Below are 20,697 nucleotides of genomic sequence, written 5' to 3'. Positions count from 1 at the left end.
CTGCATAAACCGATAACTTCCACAATGTCCAAAAGGGCCCATGCTCAACGCTCGCTCTGACCACCTCTCTCTGCATTCAGAATTGACACAGAAAGATCCTGATTTGCATGCACATGGACTGACTCTGGAAACAGGTGGAGCATATGGAGGAGAAAAACAGAATCTGCTATTTCTAGCTGGTGTTTAAAATTTCCCATGCCCCCTTTAATAATAATAAACTTTGCTATTTACATTGCACCTTTTTATGAAATATGCGACGTGACTTATAAATAGCTCAATAAACCTCAGAATACACCTCTGAGGTGGCTAGGTGTCATTGCTATTTTACAAGAAGGAAAGTGAGGCACAGAGAGGTTAATTGTTTGGATCGGCCCTGAAAATGAGTCACAGATGCCAGGAATTGGAAGTGACCTTAAAGGTCAAATCCCTGCTTGATGTATGAATCCCCTCTACACAGCAGCTGCTGAACACCCCTCTGTTTGAGAAATTCTCTACTTCACATTGCAGCCCAATCCACTTCTGGACAGCTTTTGTTATGTTTAATGAGTATTAGTTAAAAAAAAAGTACCTAGATTTTCTTGAGTCTTAATCCAATTCCCTGTTCATTAAGCCACATTAGTGGGCTAGATGCCATAAAAATGAATGCAATAAACCACTGGGACCCAAAGATAAGATCACACATTTTAAATGTTAATTTCTTATTCATTTGAACTTAGAAACATGCAAAATGGCATTTCACAAACTTGTTGGTATATTAATATATCCAAATATAATAGGATTCTTAAGGGGATCTATGTACCCTTCAGAGTAGAGGGAAAATCAGAACTAAGAAATGGAAATGGGTAAGTGAATGAATTAATTACCTAGGGAAATACATCATTTTTAAGTGCGATCTTCATACATATGACTTTTCAAATATGCGTGAAAAAAAATAGACTTTCCAAAAGAAAAATTGTGTCCCTTGGTTGCCAAAGACATTACAGAAGAATCTGTTTGAGATTTTTGAGATAAACTAGACTGTAGTTAGCTTCCCCAGTATGTCCTGGCCCTGTACTTTTTGACTAATATTAATGGTAGATAAAAGTAATTTGCTTCCATATAATATCTAAAGATTAGTTTCCTGAGCAGAATTCTGAAAATTTGAGTAGGATTCTGGTCAGGAGACTGGAGTGGGGGCATGAGACAGGTGGAAAAGAGTGAGGGCGTAAAGGCAGAGGAAATAAGGAACGATATGCCTTGTTAGTTATCAGCTAGTACTGATAACATGGGCTTGGTTTGCCCTGCTGTTTCAGTTGAAACTGTGGGAGGTCACACAACACAGGTGTTCTGGCTGTCATGTGTGATTGTAACAACAGGAGGGGGTGTTGTGATTGGCCAAGATGAAACTGTCCACTCAGTCCTTTCTTCAACACTGATTGTGACAGAGAATCTTTCATTTGTCTTGGTGTCTATCTCACCATACCTCCACTGCCTCAGGGAAGCTCTATATTCAAACCTATGCCAAAGGTTTATTTTTTTTTTCAAGTTGAAATTATTAGATCAGGACAACAGGTTTCTTTTGTGGTTCTATGGAAAAATGAGAAATATAATAGATATAACAAATCTAAGGCACTAGTTATAGTACAAGTGATAAGAGCAGCTATTTCATGTATTCACAAGATGGTTAAGCATATTAAAGGAGCTAATTATACGAAGGGAGCTAATTATATGAAGTATTTAGAACAGCACATGGCAGAGCATTAGCTCTTGAGATGTAGTTATTGTCATTTTGGGGATTGTCATTTTTCTTGTGTTTTCTCCTTAGATTTATTATTTCTTCCAGTCACTGACATATTTATATATGTTAATCTCATTTCATATATATCCTCACTGTAAAGTTTTGAGTCTATGTTTCAAGTGATAAATAAGAACTCTTATTGTAGAACTCTTTATTGTAGGTTGTATTTTAGAAATATATGGCTGGGATATGTTGAGAAAAATGGCTCAAGGCAACCAAGGATGAAAAAAAAAAAAAACCTCTGTTATGAACCCATGGTTAAAGCCATCTGGCTGGAACTCATTTTTAGAAAGCCTCATCTAGAACTTTCTCTATGCCAAGGACTCTCAAATTCTTATCTCCCACCAACACCATACTCTTGTACTCATATATGATCTGCCTACTTAATCACCTCTATTTCAGTGGAGACATTGCTAACTCAAATACTACATGTCCATGAGTGGACTTCGTATAGCATATTTTCCATCCAAGCATTCTCCACCCATATTCTTCCCTACCTCCGGGGATGACGGCTCTTCCCTTGGCTTAGATCAAAACATTTCTTCATCTTTGTCTTCTCTGTTTCTATCTCACTATACCTCCACTGCCTCAGGGAAGCTCAATATTCAAAATTTGACCATTTCTTACCACTCTTTTGCTATCATCTTTATCACTTACCTTGAATTCCCTATGAAACACCTGGTTTTACTGTCGCCTCCCTATGCTATGTTATCAATACAATAGCCAGAGTGATCTTTTGTGATATAATTCCAGTCACGTCACTCCTCTACTGGAAACTCTCCAATGTTTTCCCATTTCATGAGGAGTGGAAGATCCTTCATGGCCTACAAAGCCCTCCATAATCTATAAGGTTCTCCTCTATGGCCTCCTTTCCCCCCACCACTCTTACCCCACATGCTGATGTAACACACTGACCTCCTTGTTAGTTATAAATAAAGGTTTATTGGACCACTCCATGCCCATTCATTTATATGCCATCTATGGCTGCTGTCTTGTTCTCCCAGCGGAGTAGAGAACAGTGACTGGAAGGACCACAAAGCTGAAGCTACATGCTATCTGGACCTTATGAACAAACATAGTTTGCTGGCCGCTGTTATACAGAAATGGCTGTGGCCACATTTCACTGAGATTGGCTTTGAGAAAACAGAAACTGCTGAATAGACTCCTCCACACTGCATTGGGTGCTCAGCTTCTCAGCTTTTTTGGATGCCTGCGAAGGCACAGAGGCAGATTTCCACCAGGGGTCTAATGAAGCAGGCGGATGAGCAATGAGCAGCAATTTCTCTTTGCCTGGGGTGACCTCTGAATGTGGGGATCAGAGAGAAGTAGGTGACTGATGGGGACAACATGCAAGCAACAAAGACAACAGGAGATGAAGCGAGACAGAACTTTACTCCCTCCCTCTCCAACAGTTCTCTAGGGTCTTCCTACATTTTCACTTCTAGAGGACAGAACTCTGCCTGCTAGTGTTTTGTGAATTGAAGTCTGTCCTCAGAGACAGGCACTGTGCTCCTATTGACTTTGATGGGAATAATGGGCCATTTGGTCCCTCAGACATCTGTGCTGGCTTCAGGCTATTTAACAAACTCCTAAACAAATCCCAATAAAGTGCTCTTTAATGGGCACTTAATTCTGGCACAAGGGTGGGTGCAGAGCACACCTAAGTCCTTTCTTTACTTTCAGGTTTAGGAAGTTTTCTTTTTTATGTCTTGATAATTACTACAACCAAAATCCTGAGTCAAGCAGTATGAAACCCACTCAGTCAAAAGATGTTGGCTTTTATTGATCTCAGTTGACCCATTTACTCTCTGGGTTCCAATTTAATGGCTCAATTGATTATTCATTTGCATTTTTAACATGTTGGTGGGCAAAATCATTTTAACATGAATCATCTTGAACTCAATGGGCAACATCCAAAATCATCTTGGGTTTTCAATTTCAGCAAGTATTTCTTGAGCAACTGAGCTCAGGTAAACCTCGCAGGTATGAAAAGGTTTTTCAATTTCTTGTAAAACATGATAGAAATGATAGTTTGATTTTACTCCTGGGCAAAATGACTGTCACTTATGGGTGCTCAGCTGGAATCAGAGAGGTCGTTGCAACATAGACTTCCTTGTCACACTTTTTTTTATCTAAATATGATTTGAAATCTACAACAGTTATGCCTATATTTTCACTTGGACTCTTTCTTAAGTGAAATCCAAAAGTTTCAATGTCATTCATTGATTTGTTCTCCCTCAGTCTTGGTGTGCTGCAGACAGTAGACACAGAGAAAATTTTACACAGAGGGCACTACATAAGGAGAAATAGTATAATTTTATGAGCTCACAGAATTCTCTATTTATAAAGGTGGCAACATGGATATTCTGACTATACTTACTTTTACAATATAATATGCTATATCAGGGCTCTTAATATGCTAAGGAGCTCATTTGATAATATGTTTTCTTCCTTCACAACAAGCAGGTGAAGCTCTAAAAATATGCCTACCTGGTGCTTATCCTTCCCAGTAGGACTCTTTTGAATATAATATTAAAAAAAATACATCTATAGCCAATCACCTACCTTCCATTTCTTTCTAAAATGAGAGGAGGCATAAGAAAATACATAAATGCATAATTTCAACCAGAATAGTTACTTTATCTGGCAGTTTTAAATAGAACCAGATTTCAGGGCCAAAGAGATGAGGCTTACCTTTCACCCTCTCTGAAAAAGGAAGTTTTTGTGCATGGTGAAGGGGAAAGTGAAAAATGGAATACTATTAAAAAGTTTGAAAGTGCCTTGCTTTATTAGTTTTCATGAATCATTTTATTTGCCTTATCACTAACTCCTTAGATCAAAGAAATGACTGAATTTCAGTTCTTGGAGAAAACATCAGAAAGGAAATAGTATTATTTCCTTGGTAATTACTAAGCACTTTTCTATGTGTTAGGTGGCAGAATCTAAAAATAAATCAAATTCAACTTTTTGGAACTTTGCGTCTCATGAACATATAAACAGATCATTGAACAGGTGACCTCATGCTTATGTTTGCAATGCTGATGTGCCTCCCAGGTGACTGAGTCACGTGGTGGCCTCGGAGGAGAACTTTAAGGGTGAAGTGATATTTGAGGGTGATCTTGGAAAATGAGGAACTCCCAACTGTGGAGTTTCTTGTGAAGGATCATCAAAGGAGGTCAAGTTGGGAGGCTCTCGGTGGCATTTAGGGGATGCTGGACTCCCCATCATGGCTGATAGGACAGTCCCGGGAGTGTAGAGAAGCTAGTGCCTGGATTAAGGAAGGTGAGAAGGGCTGCATGGTGAAGAACTTTAAATTAGGACTTGGGCGTTATCATGTAGACAAGGGAGAGTCACCACTGGCAGAACTGAAAGAGATGGAAGGAGGCCTGAACTCAAAATATAACCAGAAGGCAAAAGGGAAGGTACCCACAAAAGAAACTTCATGTGGGGTCTGTTAGAGAAACTGTCCAGGACAGGAGGCATGGGACAGCGTACTTCTATCCCGCCTCCTCTAATAAACAGGTCTAACATGCAACTATATTAAGGTCTCATCACCGGGGTTCTTAGTCCATTTCCTATGGAATGGTCAGCAGCCAGATACAATCACTGTCTGGCTTCCTCTTCCTTTACCTACTTTAGAAAGGTAAAGACATTCACATACTTATGGATCAAGAAGGAATCACATGCCGTGGTCATTTTCAAATGTTTCCTGAATTCTTTAAGGGATAGAGACCTACTTGCATATTCTGATAGGAAAAAAAAATCCCCACACGTTTGATGATGAAAAGATGATCAGCAAGCGTTAACTCACCAAAACGATTTAGAATGAGTTACACCTGACATGACTAAGTTGGAGCACTCCATTAGCTTTGTGTGAAAGAGTGTTTGCAGGCACTGCACCTGATGAGTTTCAATGTCTCTAGAACATTCTGCTACCCTTGCTTCTGACCATACCTGTGTGTGGGGTATGTGTGTGTGGGAGGGGTCTTGTGAGTCCCATACCTGTGCTGTCTTCATACACCACGGTCACTGTTTTCCACCTGTAGTAAAGGACCAGATCCAGGACCGCCCTGCTGATAGCTGCATAATCCGGGTAGAGGTTGATGTAAAACAAGTCTTTGTTGTCCACAGAGGGGTGTTTCCAGCGGGTCTGTATGTGGGGAACCTCCAGAGCATTGCATATGGACTGCACAGCACTGACAGAGGAGCTGTGGGTAGGGCCGAACAGAGCTGCCACACCGAGAGCCAGCTGGTCACACGCTGATGCCCGGAGACAGGATGGGTGGGGGGGAGAGCAGGGATGGGTGAGAGAAAGAGAGAGATCCGTGAATTTGATCTTGCTTTCCATGGTTCTGTCTTTCTATTTTCATTATTGGAAACTTTCCTACACTCTCCATCTGTATGTTGAGGAAATATGTGTAATTGTACCTCTACCACTCCCGAGAGGCTGGCAGATGGAGAGATGTAAATGTAGAACTGATTAGTAACACATCACGGGGCCAACTCCCTACAAATCAAAACGAGCGCTGGTCTGACTTCATTGCTTTAATCAGATGGAGTGTAAACCTCTTGCTCGAGTGCTGGTGCCCAGGGGCAGCCGGAGCTGCTCTGCAAGTCATTAGCTGAGTGGATACTGGGAGAATGGAGTTCTGTCATGTGTCAGGGTGCAGTGAAGATATTAAATGCAGTCATAGAATTTGGATGAGTTTCTGGGTAACTGCAAAGTACTTTAACTTCTATCATCCTTAAACTCAGAAGAGTCCTCTGCTAATGAACAATCGCTGAAGAATGCTCATAAGTGATACTGAGACCTCATTAATTGCACAGAAATGGAAGAGCATAACCCCCAGGGACCTTAAATGATATTTGGTCCAACCCACTAATGTCATGGACAATAATCATGGATAATGGCAGAGCTACACTCCAGTTTCAGGGACCCCCTCCTGGTCAGCCTAACATTACCTCAATATCAGCCAACTTGTAGCTTAACCCAGATCAAGCTCATGCATATTTATTAATTAACTGATTACATTTGTATATGTTTTCTCATAAGATTACACTCTTTGAGAGAATTTAGAACATTTATAAGGAAGACCCAATCATTGCACCATCTACCAGTTTTAATTTTTAAAAAACCCAAATCATTACGTAGACACAATTTGATATATTGCTTTTTAACACTAAATTTAATATTTGAAGCACATCCTTTTCCCCAAGTCATTACAGATTCTTGAAATGTTTAATTTTAGTGTCTGTAGAATAGGTTATTCCCCAGGTATGTTTTCTTCTAGCTATTCCTGTGATCTTCCATCTGCTCCTAAATTTTGGTTATTGTAATATTATGGCAATTATTTTAGTTCTTATGTATTTTTCGACCTTTTCATTACTTTCTTAAAGTGAATTCCAAGATATAAATAAATGGTATTGCTATTTTTGTTGCCAGATAGATATGAGCCAATTCCTTTCAGAAAGGTTGGTATAGATTGTCCTCTAAAATCATGTGAAATAGGATCTGCTCATTTTTTGCTGGCCTAAATTCACAGTGGCATTACATATAAGTTTAAGAACATTTCAAATTTATATTATAATGCTAGTTTAAATGTATCTGAAACTGCCCCAAATTGAATTTTTACACTAAATAATTGTAAAATTTATAAATGAAATTGTGTTAATTTTTATGGTAATATTGTTTTATAGATAGAAGTGAAAAAATATGACTATGTCAAAATCATCTGACAAAATTTCGAGACACAATTTCCAAATATCTTTGGGGCAGCAAATTTGGATAGTCTTTCAGAAGGAAATTTTATGGTGCTGTGCTCTTTGGCACTGAATTATTGCACGAGACATGAAGATATACACTTTTCTGCCTTACGTGTTGCAAGCATAGATTGCCTTTGTCTGCAGAGCCTTATGAGGGCATATGGACTGGGATTTTTGTCTAGTATGAACAATGGATTGAGATTCCTGCTAATATTAAGCGCTGCAATGCTAATATTACTTGACAGAAAATCAATCCTTTTGAATTCTTTTCGCCAACAAATTACCAGTTTTAAGAAGCTTTGGAGGCGCGTTATTTACAAGTATGACAGGTACTTTAGATGACAAAAAGCTTTCAATTTTTGAATGGTTTTAGTATCATGGTTAAATATGGTTGACTTTCAGCTGTGTGTGTGTGTGTGTGTGAGAGAGAGATTGATCTAACCCATAGAAATCATTTACATGAATATATTTTGTAAATGCTATATAAAATATAAACTTTTCATTTGTTTATAGCTATCTCTGACCTATACATTAGCTGCAATTTCATCCACATAGGAAGAAAATATACTAAGGTCCTGCCATTGATTGAAAAAAAATAAATCATTCACTTTTCATTTGAACTCCCAGGGAAACAAATTTTATATATATATATATATATATATATATATATATATATATATATATTTTTGTTTTGTTTTGTTTTGTTTTGTTTTGTTTTGTTTTGATAAAGAAGACTGACTGAGTCTTCCAGAAGCCTGTATTAGGTGAACACACCCTAGGTTACTTCTCTGTGGACACAAACATTATCTAGCTACTTGGAATCAGCATGGACATGGCATTCATTATGTTCCATTTATTAGTGTTCTTTATGGTCAAAACACTCTTCCACAAGAGGTGGAGTTCCTCAGCACCTGGGGTGGTATTTCACATAACCCTTTATATCAAATCTCAAAGCTCCCATGCTAGAGGGACACCCTGAAGAATATTGGGCATGATATGCTTCAAAGGGTGACCTTGGAAGGGCCAGAGGATGTCTGAAACTAGCCCCACATTTCCCAGGAAAGGCAACTTGCAGACTCCACACCCATTAGGTTACATTTTAGGAACCTCTCTTGTGTTCCCAAGAAAAAGAGAATCAAATGAAAGATTGTTCTCAGGTTTACACTTCCTATTTCCATGTTTTTGTGGAAAGGAGTTTAAGAAATGACAAGCTGAGAAAATGCCAGGTAAACGCTAACAGTTTACAACTTGTTAAAATTCTCCGTGTGAGTTATGTGTGTTGTGGGCATTTCCACCAGCTCAGTGGATGTGACCTTCCACAAAGTTTTATTTGGCTGCACTGTACAATTTCATGGTGGTATCTCACCCTCAGGAAGGAAAAACAGATCAAGCCTGACATTTTCCATTCACAGCTGAACCAGTTAATCATAGAGCGGAGAGCACTGAAGGGTAAGCTAATCAGAAAGGCCCAGAAAACAGAACTAGGCAACAGCCATTAGATAGTTCTGATTGCACTGGACAGTGACAAGGGGGACCAGCATTTCCTGCTACCCATTTGCACAAAGATATCCACTTTGAACAAGGGCAGGTAGCAAAAAGGTGACTTGTAGAGCAGACCTATCACCCAAAGAAGCTTTTAAAAGTGTGAAAAGAGTTACCTCTCCGTGAAGCTTCAAAACTATCAAAAAGGTTAATTCTCTGGATGTCATAGGTTAATGTGGTGTTAGGCATCAAGGTTCGATTTCTGTTGATGCTGGTGACTGCGAACTTGAATGCTAATTCTTCAACATTAACAGGTTCGTTTTCCACAGTTTCAAAAATCCCTCCTGCAGAAGCAAATGAAATGCATGAGCAATGTTAGTCACTTTATTCACATGTATTTTTTTTTTTTAAATAAGAGTAAAATCCAGACATGGAAAAGGCCCCAAAGAATAAATGTGGGAGTGGTCAGAAAAAATCCCAAACCCAGTGCTAGAAGTTCAATTTATCAGCATGTGTTACACGCGACAATTAGGTTGAAGTTCATCTGCATGCTTAAGATTCTAAATCTAAAGGTGAACTGTATAATACCTTTCAGATGGTACTGAATATTTAGTACCATGTACAGGATAATTGATAATAGTGTGGAGAGCAACTTTCTAGAGCTTGGTCATGATTCACCCCTGGGTTGAATTAATCATCTGAATTGTAACCCAGAGGCCCATCCTTCCTGGAATGAAGATCTCCACCTGGGCACAGACTTTTCAGATGCTAGAGACAGTAGCACACCATAGATTGAGGTCAAAATGAGACATATAGACTCTTAGATTTTTTAGAATGAAAACATGTAATTTTTCTTTGTGGTTCTAAATCCTTAGGTCATATTCTATTACTTTCCAACATGCAAGGGCAGATTGAATGAACTGTCTTCTTTTGTTTTGTTTGTTTTAAAAAACTGTTTGGTCTGCTCCCAAAACTAGCCTGCATCATACCTCTGGAGAAATTTGTTCTCAGTGTGTGAGAAAGCATGTACTAAACCACTCATACCTTAAACATGAGTCTCTCATCACAAGCCACAATACAAAATATCAGAGCTTTCAGTCTCATCAGAAAATTCACCTCTTACTTTGCTTGACACACAGAAGTTCATAAAGGTCACTTAATTATTACTAATTGTACATTCTTAAAGTTCTTTATGAATTGTCCTGTGATAATCATTTGACACAGTATACACAGTAGAAACCCTTCTAATGGGAACCTTGATTGACCAATCCACCTCATTTCTGTTCAAAAAAATATTAATTGGTGTCTATGGGATGCTCAATGCTTGTAATGAGCAGACAGCTACTCATCTACTGTCACCATGGAGTGATTTCTTAGCAAAGGTCAGCTGTAGGTTTTTTCCAGATTTGTCTATGCTAGATTGACTTGCAAATTGCTTAAAACTCTCTCTTCACTCAAAAAGCTTAAAAGAGCATAAAAAGAAAAATCTGAAGCTGAAAAGCACAAGTAAACATCAAGAACATAGATATGATTTTTGTATCTGGATATCCTTTCTCAGAAAGAGAACACCAATCGGCAGAGTCTAATTTGTAGAAATGACTTTGATCTTGCCTTGAAAAAACAGTAAATAAGTACATATGTATAATGCATACATTAAAATTAACTTTCTTTAAAATTAATTTTCCTGAATATAAGAAAGTGAAAATCAAAATCAACAAAAAACTATGAACCAGAGACACTTTTTGGGGGGTGGGGGCGGGAGGGGAAGGATTGGGGTCAGAATGGGGCGTTTGCAATTGTATGGGGGAATATAAAAATAAAATTTAATATTTAAAAAAAAAAATTAATTTTCCTTTCCTCCTAAACTCTAAACTGACTTTTTCTGTTAAATAACGAACGGCAATGTTAATGCCTCCTTTGGGCAGTGACTCTGGGTTATAGACTGGTGGCAGGAGATGTTCACGTGTGGCTGTCTCCCAGCTCTCTGTGAAATCAGAGTTCAACAGTACATGAGCCCCGTATATGAAGATGCCAACCTTTGCCCACAGATTCATGTTGGACATTCATTCTGAAATCATTGCTAGGAAAAATTTTGTTTTTAAATATTCTTGTATTTTTTCCTTTGTCACACAATAAGAAGCAGGTCCTTTGAGGAGACTGTCAGTTTCTCTCAGAACTTTTAGTGATGCCCAACAGTGAGGGTGTAAATTCAATAAGAAAGTTAAAAAAAAAAGAGCCTGCATCTGCATCATCCATTTCAAATGATGTTTCACTAAAAATAAAACAAACAAACAAACACAACCCCCAAACCCAAAAGATCTGAGGTCTAGAAAATGAGTTTTTTTTTCAGTGAATGGATGTGTATATTTTCACTTTATTTGTAATGGTCTGTGGGCTCTGGTCTTGGTTTCTTGCATTGCACTCTACGGGGAAGGATGAATGTGGGTATAAACAGAGCTCAGGAAAAGGCTGTGCCCCTCACACTGCATTCACTCATCTGGGAACAGGTGTTATACAGGGTCCCTGACAAAGGGCATGAAGCAAGCTGTGTACTGGCATTCTGGGGCAGTTTTAAAACTCAAACACAGGGGTCCTCCCTGGTGGCCTACGGGTTAAGTGCTATCAAACCATTGCCATCCATTATGGCATGAGTTTGATCCCCAGCCAGGGAGCTGACCCACATGGCGCAGCAGACCTCTCCTGTCTCCCAGCTGCTCCCCTCAGCAGTGTATTTCAGTTGATCTGCCTGCTCTGCTCCCCACTCTGTCTCTGGTGAATCTTCTTACCACCGCACCCACCTCTGGCCTACACCCCAGTTCTTATATGCATAAATAAATAAAGTCTTTAAAAAAGCACTCAGAAACATTTTTTTTTTTTTTTTTTTTTTAGTATGGGTTTACCAGGAGACGTGCACACAGGGTCACCCTTGGTGTGTCCTGAGACACCATAGAGTATTATTGCAACTCCCCACCTAGGCTGATCTCAGTGGTTCCAAAAGGCAGAGCCTCAGGCCAAAGAGGATTATTCTCAGTCCTCAAGATCTCATGAGTTTGCCTTGCCAGGTTTTGGACTCACTTTGACCATCCCCCCATCCCCATTTCTGATACCCCCTTCTGGAGCAGGAATGCCTGTCCTCTGCCTGTCCTGCCATGGTGTTTTGCAAACACTTACCCTGTTTTATTGCACAAGTTCATAGCTGAGGAAGCATTTGCCTCAGGATGAATTGTATTTGAGTCTCACAACTGCTTTAGATGCAATTTAGATGAGATAGGAGACTTTGGACTTTAGAGTTAATCCTGGAACAAGTTAAGACTTTGGGATGTTGGCATGAGATAGATATAATTTGCATGGCAGGACAGGAATTTGGAGGTGCCTGAAGGCAGAATGACATGAACTGATGTTGTGTACACCACAAAATCCTAAGCCCTAATGTGATAGTGTGTGGAGATCAGAACTTGGGGAGTAATTAGATTATGTAGACCCACCTGAGAGAACTTGGGGAGTAATTAGATTATGTAGACCTACTTGAGGTAGGGTCAGCACGAGACACTAGGTCTGCTCACACCTTCACCTTGGAATTCACAGCCTAAACCACTTTGAGAAATTAATGTTTATTTTTTATGCCACCCCAAATATAATATTTTTTATACCAGCCTAGGTTGACCAAAACATGCCCTTTTTTTTTTACCCAATGGATTGAAATTTAGACAATTTCAACTAAAATCACATCTAAGGCCTCCCCTGGTGGCGCAGCTGTTGAGTGCTGGGCTGCGAAGCTGCCCGCAGCCTTTGCAGTGCCGGTTAAATCCCCAGCCACCGGCGAGGGTCCCACATGGCGCAGCAGACCTCTCCTGTCTCGCCCGCTGCTCCCCTTAATGTACTTCATTAATCTGCCTGTTCTGTTCCCCATTCTGGCTCTGGTGAATTCTCTCACCCTTCCGTGCTTCTGACTGTACCCAGTGCTTGTATATATAAATAAATAAATCTTTAAAAAAATAATAAAATCACATCTATGCATGTAATATTCTTTTCCAACAGGATTCTGAATATGGCACAATAATTTAGTACATGGGGAGAAACTGGAAATCTCAGTGCAAATTTCGGTGGCAGAATTCCACCCAAGGGCAAGGGTTTTGTCTCTGGAGCAGAATCCTCCAGCAACAAGGCTAAGTGAGGCCATGGGCAGTAGTGTTTTGTGACCACACAGACCCAGTGGAAACCACAGAGAGCCACGAGCTGCACAGGGAGCTGGCTGCCCTCAATGAGTGATAGTGGAAGGTAGTGGGAGGGTCAAGTGGGGGCTTATGACTTGTGTCACACAATTCCCTCTAGTGTTCGAAGAATACTTTCATAATTACAAAGCCTTCCAGTTAGGTTAACAATATGAACTTTATAGGGAAAGGGTAGCACTTATAAAAAACTAAGATTAAAGACTGTGCTGCTTACAAGGGTACCTAAAGTAACCAAGCAAGGCCTCCAAACTTCTAGACTTCATCCCATGTGTGCTGAATCACAGGGAACAAAAATAGGGTGCAGGAATATGCATATGACAAAAGCCAAGGTCCTGGGTCTCATTGGCTGATTTTTTTTAAGGTTCCAAGGATACTTTATAACCTATTTTCTAACCTGCTTTTAAATCACCACCTTCATCCAAAGACCTTTTCCTCTAACCTCATGCCTTAAAACTCAATTTGATAGTCTGTCCAATAAACATATGTTAGATTGTACTCTGGAGTATGTATGTGCTTTTTCTGAAGAAGTCTGTGTTTAGATTTAACAAAACAGAATTGAGTAAGACCCTAGTTTTTCAGAGAGTATTGCAATTAAAGTAAGTGAAAGTACAACACAGTGGGAATTGAAGACTTTATGACAGATACTATCTTAAAGAGAAGCAGTTCTACTTTTGCTTTTCATTTCCGTTCTAGCTCTTTCTCGATGGAATCCGTGCTGTTGTTTTAAGCCACCCCATTTGTAGTGATTGTTATAGCAGCCACGGGAAACTTATACAGCATCCCAAATATCTGAAGAAAGTCTCAATAGTCATTCAGCTTTTAATGACCTTGTCTTTTTCCTCTTGGTACATATTGCCTGATTCAATACTTCAAGTAACAATCTATAGCTCTCTCATGTCTTTATTATGTTTTTCCATTTTATTCTGAATATTAAAGCATTAAGATGTAATTGCACATACTCTGATAAATCCCAATTCCTCTCTTAACTAACTGCAGTTAGTACACATTGTGACAAATTGTGAGGTCACCCACAAAGGAAGGGTAAAACTATTAGCTGGCGATCAAAGAATGAATGTTTCTATTCTGCGGGCTCCTGTTTTGCATTCCTGTGGAATAATAACCATTTCAGAGCCATCAACAGAAAACAAGATGGCAATTTGATCTATTCCTTTGCTGATAGCTGCTCCTTAAATATACAATATTATATTGCCTCTCTTTATTGCCACATCCATAATTTTAGTTTATTACATCATAAGCAATTTACTATAGGCCTATATTTACTGCACCTTTAATTTCAAGGCTGCACATTTAAATTCTAAGATTCCGTTAGATAAATGCTCTATTCCCTACACAGTTCACCTCTTGTTTTACTTTGGCGTCCAAGACACTCTTGTTAAAGATTTCATGCTGGATGAATTTGGATGGGAAGTGAGCATTCTTTGAGCTAATAGAGAGTGAATAGACCAGTGGTACCTGGATTTTTACCTTTCAAATAGTCCTAGATTAGAACAGAGCTAGGAACAAGGACAAGGACAGCCTCAGTGATCTGACTGTTGCCTAAACCTGCTACAAGTGTCTTCCAATTTTGGTGTTCTTTGAAGATGGAGAATAGGGTTTGATGTCTCACTTGAAGTGGTAGCCACCTCTAAACTCCCTCCTTAATGTCTCAAGGAAAGTAGCACCAAGTCAATAAGAAGAGCCTTTGGGGAGGAAGAAAGCATGTCTATAGAGTAAGGACTTTCTGATGAGCTCTAGAATCTAGTCCATTATTGAAAACTCTACATAAGGAAAGGCTATGGGTCATGGGCAGGCAAGTAGATGCTGCCAGTAAATTTTCTTAATAAATCTGAGATGCATATGTAAAGAAAAAAAATTATCCAAAGCCAAAAGGACTCTTATTCCAGTGATATTCAGTATTCAATTTAACTCAATTCATTAAACATCATCGATCATATATTAATGTCTAAGACTACATTATCAGCAGTGTGAGATACAAAAATGAAAAAGAACTTGGTTCTTGCCCTCAGAGGAAGTCTTTTGGGATAGGTTGATTATTGATGGAAGATTACCAAAATTTAACAATGACAGCAGTCCATTACCCCATCAACAAACCAAGAAGCCAACAATTTGTCTCTTTCAACATAGAGTCTTTCCAGACTCTTCCTGCTTGAGATGATGTTTCCCCCTCTTTTGATAACATATAATCTAATGCTTCCTTGGAGAATGCATTTTGGTGTAAAATTTTAAGCCTGGAATCCAACTGTTCTTTGAGTGTAGGGACAGTGTTTATGAGTACTTTTGTCCTCTCTGCCAGGACTAAATGCCTTAATTTGGACATAGCACATTGTCCCAATAGATGATCATTCAGTTGAATTAAAATTCTTCCTTGGGCCTTAACATCCTGCCAGGTAAAGTAGTATATCTGGCTAAGACAATCTGGCCAGCTTATGAGAGAGATGGGAAAGAGGAAGGTGGTTGTTGAGACACGTAGAGACTAGACTGTCCATTACTGACTTAGTAGAAATCGATCATGCGCTCTCAACCATTATGGCCCATGGTCCCCAAGCACTTTCAAAGCTCTGAGCCTCTCTCAAGGCTGCCAGCTCATCAGGCTGCCAGCACCTTGACATCATGGGGCAGTGGCTCATCTCCTATTCAACTAAAGTTTGCAGCTGAGAACCAGGAAGATTGCCAGTGATACATGCCAAACTTTATTCTTATGAAAGTCTGTGATCATGATTGCTCTAATGTCCCTTGGGAGCAGTTACATTTTTAGCTTTTAACATCTCATTTAAATGACACATATTCCTACTAATGGACTCAAGTTCCATTTATCCACTTATTAATTAAATGAATGGAATATGTCAGGTCCACAACCTGTCCTTGCAGGGAAGCTGTGTTATGCATTTTATCACAATTTTCTAGTTTGCTTCTCCCTTATTTCTGCTATTTCTCAGGCTGAGATTTCTTCTTGCTAAGAAGGAAATAGGGCCGTTAAAGATGAGAACTGATATCTGAAACCAGAACAAATGGAAGTGTATGACTCCAAAGAGTCGTATTTACCAAGCCTGTACCCAGAGGTTCCCATGAGATGCAACACACAAAGGCACTCAGGCCTCAAATTTGCTTGGGAAGCAGGGTTTGGAACGATCCCTTTTAACAAATCCACACTTCACGATAACATACCCAAGTTTCTGACCTCTTGTGGTAATGAAGGAATTCAACTCTTGAACCCCATGGTCCTCACATTTCATTGAGTAGCAGAGTTTTCCTTGGAACTGTGACTTGAAAAACATAGAAACACATTTTGAATGTGTTTGTCCAGTGATCGGCTTTCTTTGGGACTAAGAAAGATTATTTTTGTTCTCATTTTAATGCAAAGTTAGCTTTAGGATCTTAATGAGAAATATAAATTCTTAAAGAGGCCATTGTTTTTTGAGAAATTAATATTAGACTTATAGTATCATTTTTTTACCTTTTCAATTTGCAAACATAACCTAAGCATGCCGCCCTCTGAAAAAGGATATCTTTTAACTAATCATTTCAAAGATATGTTGAGGGTGGGATATAAATTCTTGATATTTAACATAAATATTTCAAAATGTGGTCTTTTGCTACATTTTCCCTTTTTCTCCCTCTCATCACATTAGCTTTTTAAAACATCTCTGAATATTTATTTGAAAGTTTGAAAAATCCTTCAAATAAACTTTTCATTTACCAGTATAAAAACTATAAAACATTACACAATGGTGATGTTTTAGAAAATTTAAAAAGATTATAAGATCTGAGATGTAAACACTCACAAACTTACTACAATCCCTTTCAAGTGTCTCAAATTGAAATTCTGTATTTGTTATAGTTCGAGTAGCCCCGAGTCCAGAAGGCATTTCAGTTCAGCATGATACCCTCCTAGATTTGCTCTCATCGCATTCTAAGACCCAACTAAAATCATGCAGTTTGCACTGACATGAATAATTAATAAGCCTATGGCAGCAATTTCTCAGAGAAAAATCTCTTTGTGAAACATTTAGGTCCCAGATGAAGAGAGATAAACTTGACTAATACACGTAGCCAAGAAAGCTACAAGTTGATCAAACATAAATCACAGTTAAATGTCATGTCACAGAAGGATTTGTGTTCAGAATGCCACTAGCAGGAACTTGGGGAAACACGCAACAGTTATTTTAAAAGTACTAAAATTTGGCAATTCTCTTTGCTCATTTGCATATACTTAAAACTACATTTCCCTCAGATCTCTAATCATCGCCACCACTGTGTGATGTATGGGAAACATTATATTTTTCTAAATAATTTAACTGTAAATACAGAGACACAAATAACCTGGGTAAAATGTTGAAAAAAAAAAAAAAGGAAAACACACTGGCATCACCACTGTGAAACAATTGTTAACATTTGGGTGAATTTCCTTTCATTCTCTCACTAAATATAGCTGGATCTCTTTGAAAAAATGAAGATGATCTTGTCTTGTTACCACCTGCCATTTTCAGATAGCTCTGTATCATTGGTTTCTCCCTCCAAAACAACCCTCATTTCGTTGTCTAATATTGTCTGGATATCAAAAGGAATCAACAACCATTTTTTGGCTAAGCTATTGCTAATTCTTCACTGTTATAATCCCCATTATGATTGGCATTTGGTGCTTTTCATGATTTTCTTTTTTTGAAAAAAAAGATTTATTTATGCATACGACAGCTGGGGTGCAGGGCAGAGAGGCAGGGGGTGAGAGGATTCACCAGAGAGAGTGGGGAGCAGAACAGGCACAGCTACTGAAATACACTGCCGAGGGGAGCAGCAGGCAAAACAGGAGAGGTCTGCTATGCCATCTGTGGGTCTCCTCCCTGGTCAGGGATGGAGCTCGTGCTGCAGTAGCTGCGGATAGTTTCATAGTGCTGTATCTTAACCTCTTGCACCACCAGGAAGGCCCCAACTTCTCATGATTTTCTTGGGAGAAAGCAGCATGCTTTGGAATGTAGTCATTAGGTCATGAGATATAGACAGTTTAGACTTTTGTTATATGATACTAAATGGCCATGCAGACAGGAGGCTGCAGCTGATACTTGTGTCTACCTGTGTAAAAATACCCAGCTGAATTGTCACTTTCCTGAGAATCTGAATCTGTATGGTCTTTAAGTCAATTTGTGATAGCATTTACTATTTTTTCCTATGTATTACTTTGAACACTGAAGAGCTTAATTCTTATAACTTATTTGCTACCTATTTGATGTCTGTAATTTTATTTTTTTATGTCTGTAATTTTAAATGATGCGTACCTCTCCTTTGCCTTTTAATAACTTGAGATAGCTTTGTTTTTGTTATTGATGTAAGTTACTCTCTTACCCACGAGGACTTTAAATCCTTGACCTTTTTATTGCAAATATTTCCCAGTTTATTATTCATGCTGATTAGAATTTTAGGCCAAGGAATATTTGAAGTTTTACAGTGTCCTGTATGTTGATTTTCCCCTCAAAATATGAAACATGTGTAATGATTATTAACAGGGTGGCTCTTTCCCTGTGACCATCTGGGTACATTGCACCTACTTTGAGATTGGATGGGTTTTGTGATTAGTTTTGTCCAATGACTGGTGAATAGAAGTTATGTGTGTCACTTCCTGCACAGAAGGTATAACTACCAGTGAGCTCATCCCTAGGGCTCTGTTATGCTCCCCTCTATCCCAGTGATTGGGACATATAGGTAAGAGGTGCTGTATTATTCTGGGAACCAGAGGAAAGATCTTGAGCAAGCTCTAGAGTAGACTCACTGTAATCATTGCATCAGGGAAACAACTTCGTCTCCTATTTTTTTTTTGGGGGGGGGTAGGTGTTTGAGAGGAGTTGTCATTTAAGTCACTGAATTTACCTTTATAAGACTGTTGGAATATTTTCTATGAAAAATTTCTCTTCTGGGCCTCCCCTGGTGGCGCAGTGGTTGAGTGCTGGGCTGTGAAGCTGCCTGCAGCCTCTGCAGCGCTGGTTCGATCCCGGCCAGCCAGCGAGGGTCCCACATGGCGCAGCAGACCTCTCCTGTTGTGCCCGCTGCTCCCCTTGCAGTGTATTTCATCAGTCTGCCTGTTCTGTTCTCCATTCTGTCTCCAGTGAATCCCCTCACTCTCCCACACATCTGACCTGTACCCCGGTTCTTGTATAAATAAATAAATAAATTTTTAGGGAAAAAATAAGTTTATTTTAATTATTTATTAGTTTTATTTATTATTTATTATTATGTATTAGTTTTATTTTTATCATTTTCATTAGTTTCAAAAACAATTCATACATTATTATTTTAGCTATTTTAGAGGTTTTTTTTGACAGTTGACATTGATCTTTTGTAACACTTTTTTGTTATTATTGATTTTGTTTTTGTGAGTCTATTTATACGTACACGCTTCCAGGCACTCACATAATATACTTTAATAATCTGTTTATTGTTTAAGGTATTTTCAAAATGTAATCATCTCCAAATATTCATCATTTCTGTTTTGCTTATTGTATTGGGGAGAATTTTACAGTAAGAAAGTAAAGGTGGGCAACCAAAATATGGGCAGAAGAGCTAAATGGACACTTCTGCAAAGAAGACATACAGATGGCCAAGAGGCACATGAAAAACTGTTTATCATCTCCTATTATCTGGAGAATACAAACTTAAAACCACAGTGGATACCACCTTATGCAACAGAAACAACTCGTGCTGGTGAGCATGTGGAGAAGGAACTTTATACACTGTTGATGGGAATGCAGACTGGTCCAGCCCCTAAGGAAAACAGACTAGAGGTTTCTCAAAATATTAAAAATACATATACCACATGGACCCAGCAATTCCACTTCTAGGCATCTACCCAAAGAATGCAACAACTCTAATTTGAAGGGATTTTTGCAAGCCTGTGTGGCAACACTATTAACAATAACTGAATTATGGGAACCAGCTAAGTGATCAATAACAAGGCATGGACTAAGGAGATGTGGTCTGTATACAAGGTGGAACACCACCCAGCTGCAGAAAAGATGAGGCTTTGCCTCTTGCAACAATGTGGATGCAACTGAGGGAATTAGGCAAAATGAAATGAGAAGGAGAAAGATAAATCCAGTATGATTTCACTCACATGTTTAACATATACAAACCAAGGAACTGACAAAACTAAACCAAAACAAATCTTGGAAATATGACTGCAGAATTGAGGCTATTAGAGGGGAAGAGAGGGTAGCAGAAGGACAAAAAGGGGCCCAGTGGTCTGTAGTAAAGGACTATGGGTGCTTTGGTGGTGGGGGTGCTATGATGACATACATCAAGGAGATGTGAACCTGCTCCCCTAAATCATACACAGTATTGTAAATCAATGTTACCGCAAAATAAAATAATGTGAGGGTGGGTCTCTATTTTCTTCCTAGCTTAAAAGGAAACACCTCTACTATTAAACCATTAACT

At 38.9% G+C, this 20,697-nt stretch overlaps 1 protein-coding gene across 5 annotated transcripts in view; it reads right to left on the bottom strand.

Annotated features, from left to right (window-relative positions):
- The window catches only part of GRIK1 (glutamate ionotropic receptor kainate type subunit 1), a 352,546-nt gene that overhangs the window by 129,354 nt on the left and 202,495 nt on the right, over positions 1 to 20,697 (bottom strand). For all 5 annotated transcript variants that reach the window (XM_054700340.1, XM_054700338.1, XM_054700336.1 and 2 more), the window contains exons 2-3: positions 9,199 to 9,366; positions 5,780 to 6,037 (exon numbers count right to left, since the gene is read on the bottom strand). In XM_054700340.1, coding sequence (XP_054556315.1) covers positions 5,780 to 6,037; positions 9,199 to 9,366 — 426 coding nt within the window. The remainder of the gene's footprint in view (positions 1 to 5,779; positions 6,038 to 9,198; positions 9,367 to 20,697) is intronic.

This window comes from Talpa occidentalis, unplaced genomic scaffold (genome assembly GCF_014898055.3).
Source record: "Talpa occidentalis isolate TD23 unplaced genomic scaffold, MPIMG_talOcc4v2.1 talOcc4.4, whole genome shotgun sequence".
NCBI classification, from domain to species: Eukaryota; Metazoa; Chordata; class Mammalia; order Eulipotyphla; family Talpidae; genus Talpa; species Talpa occidentalis.
Note: the sequence above shows the minus strand (reverse complement) of the source record. Positions and strands in the feature narration are given on the sequence as shown.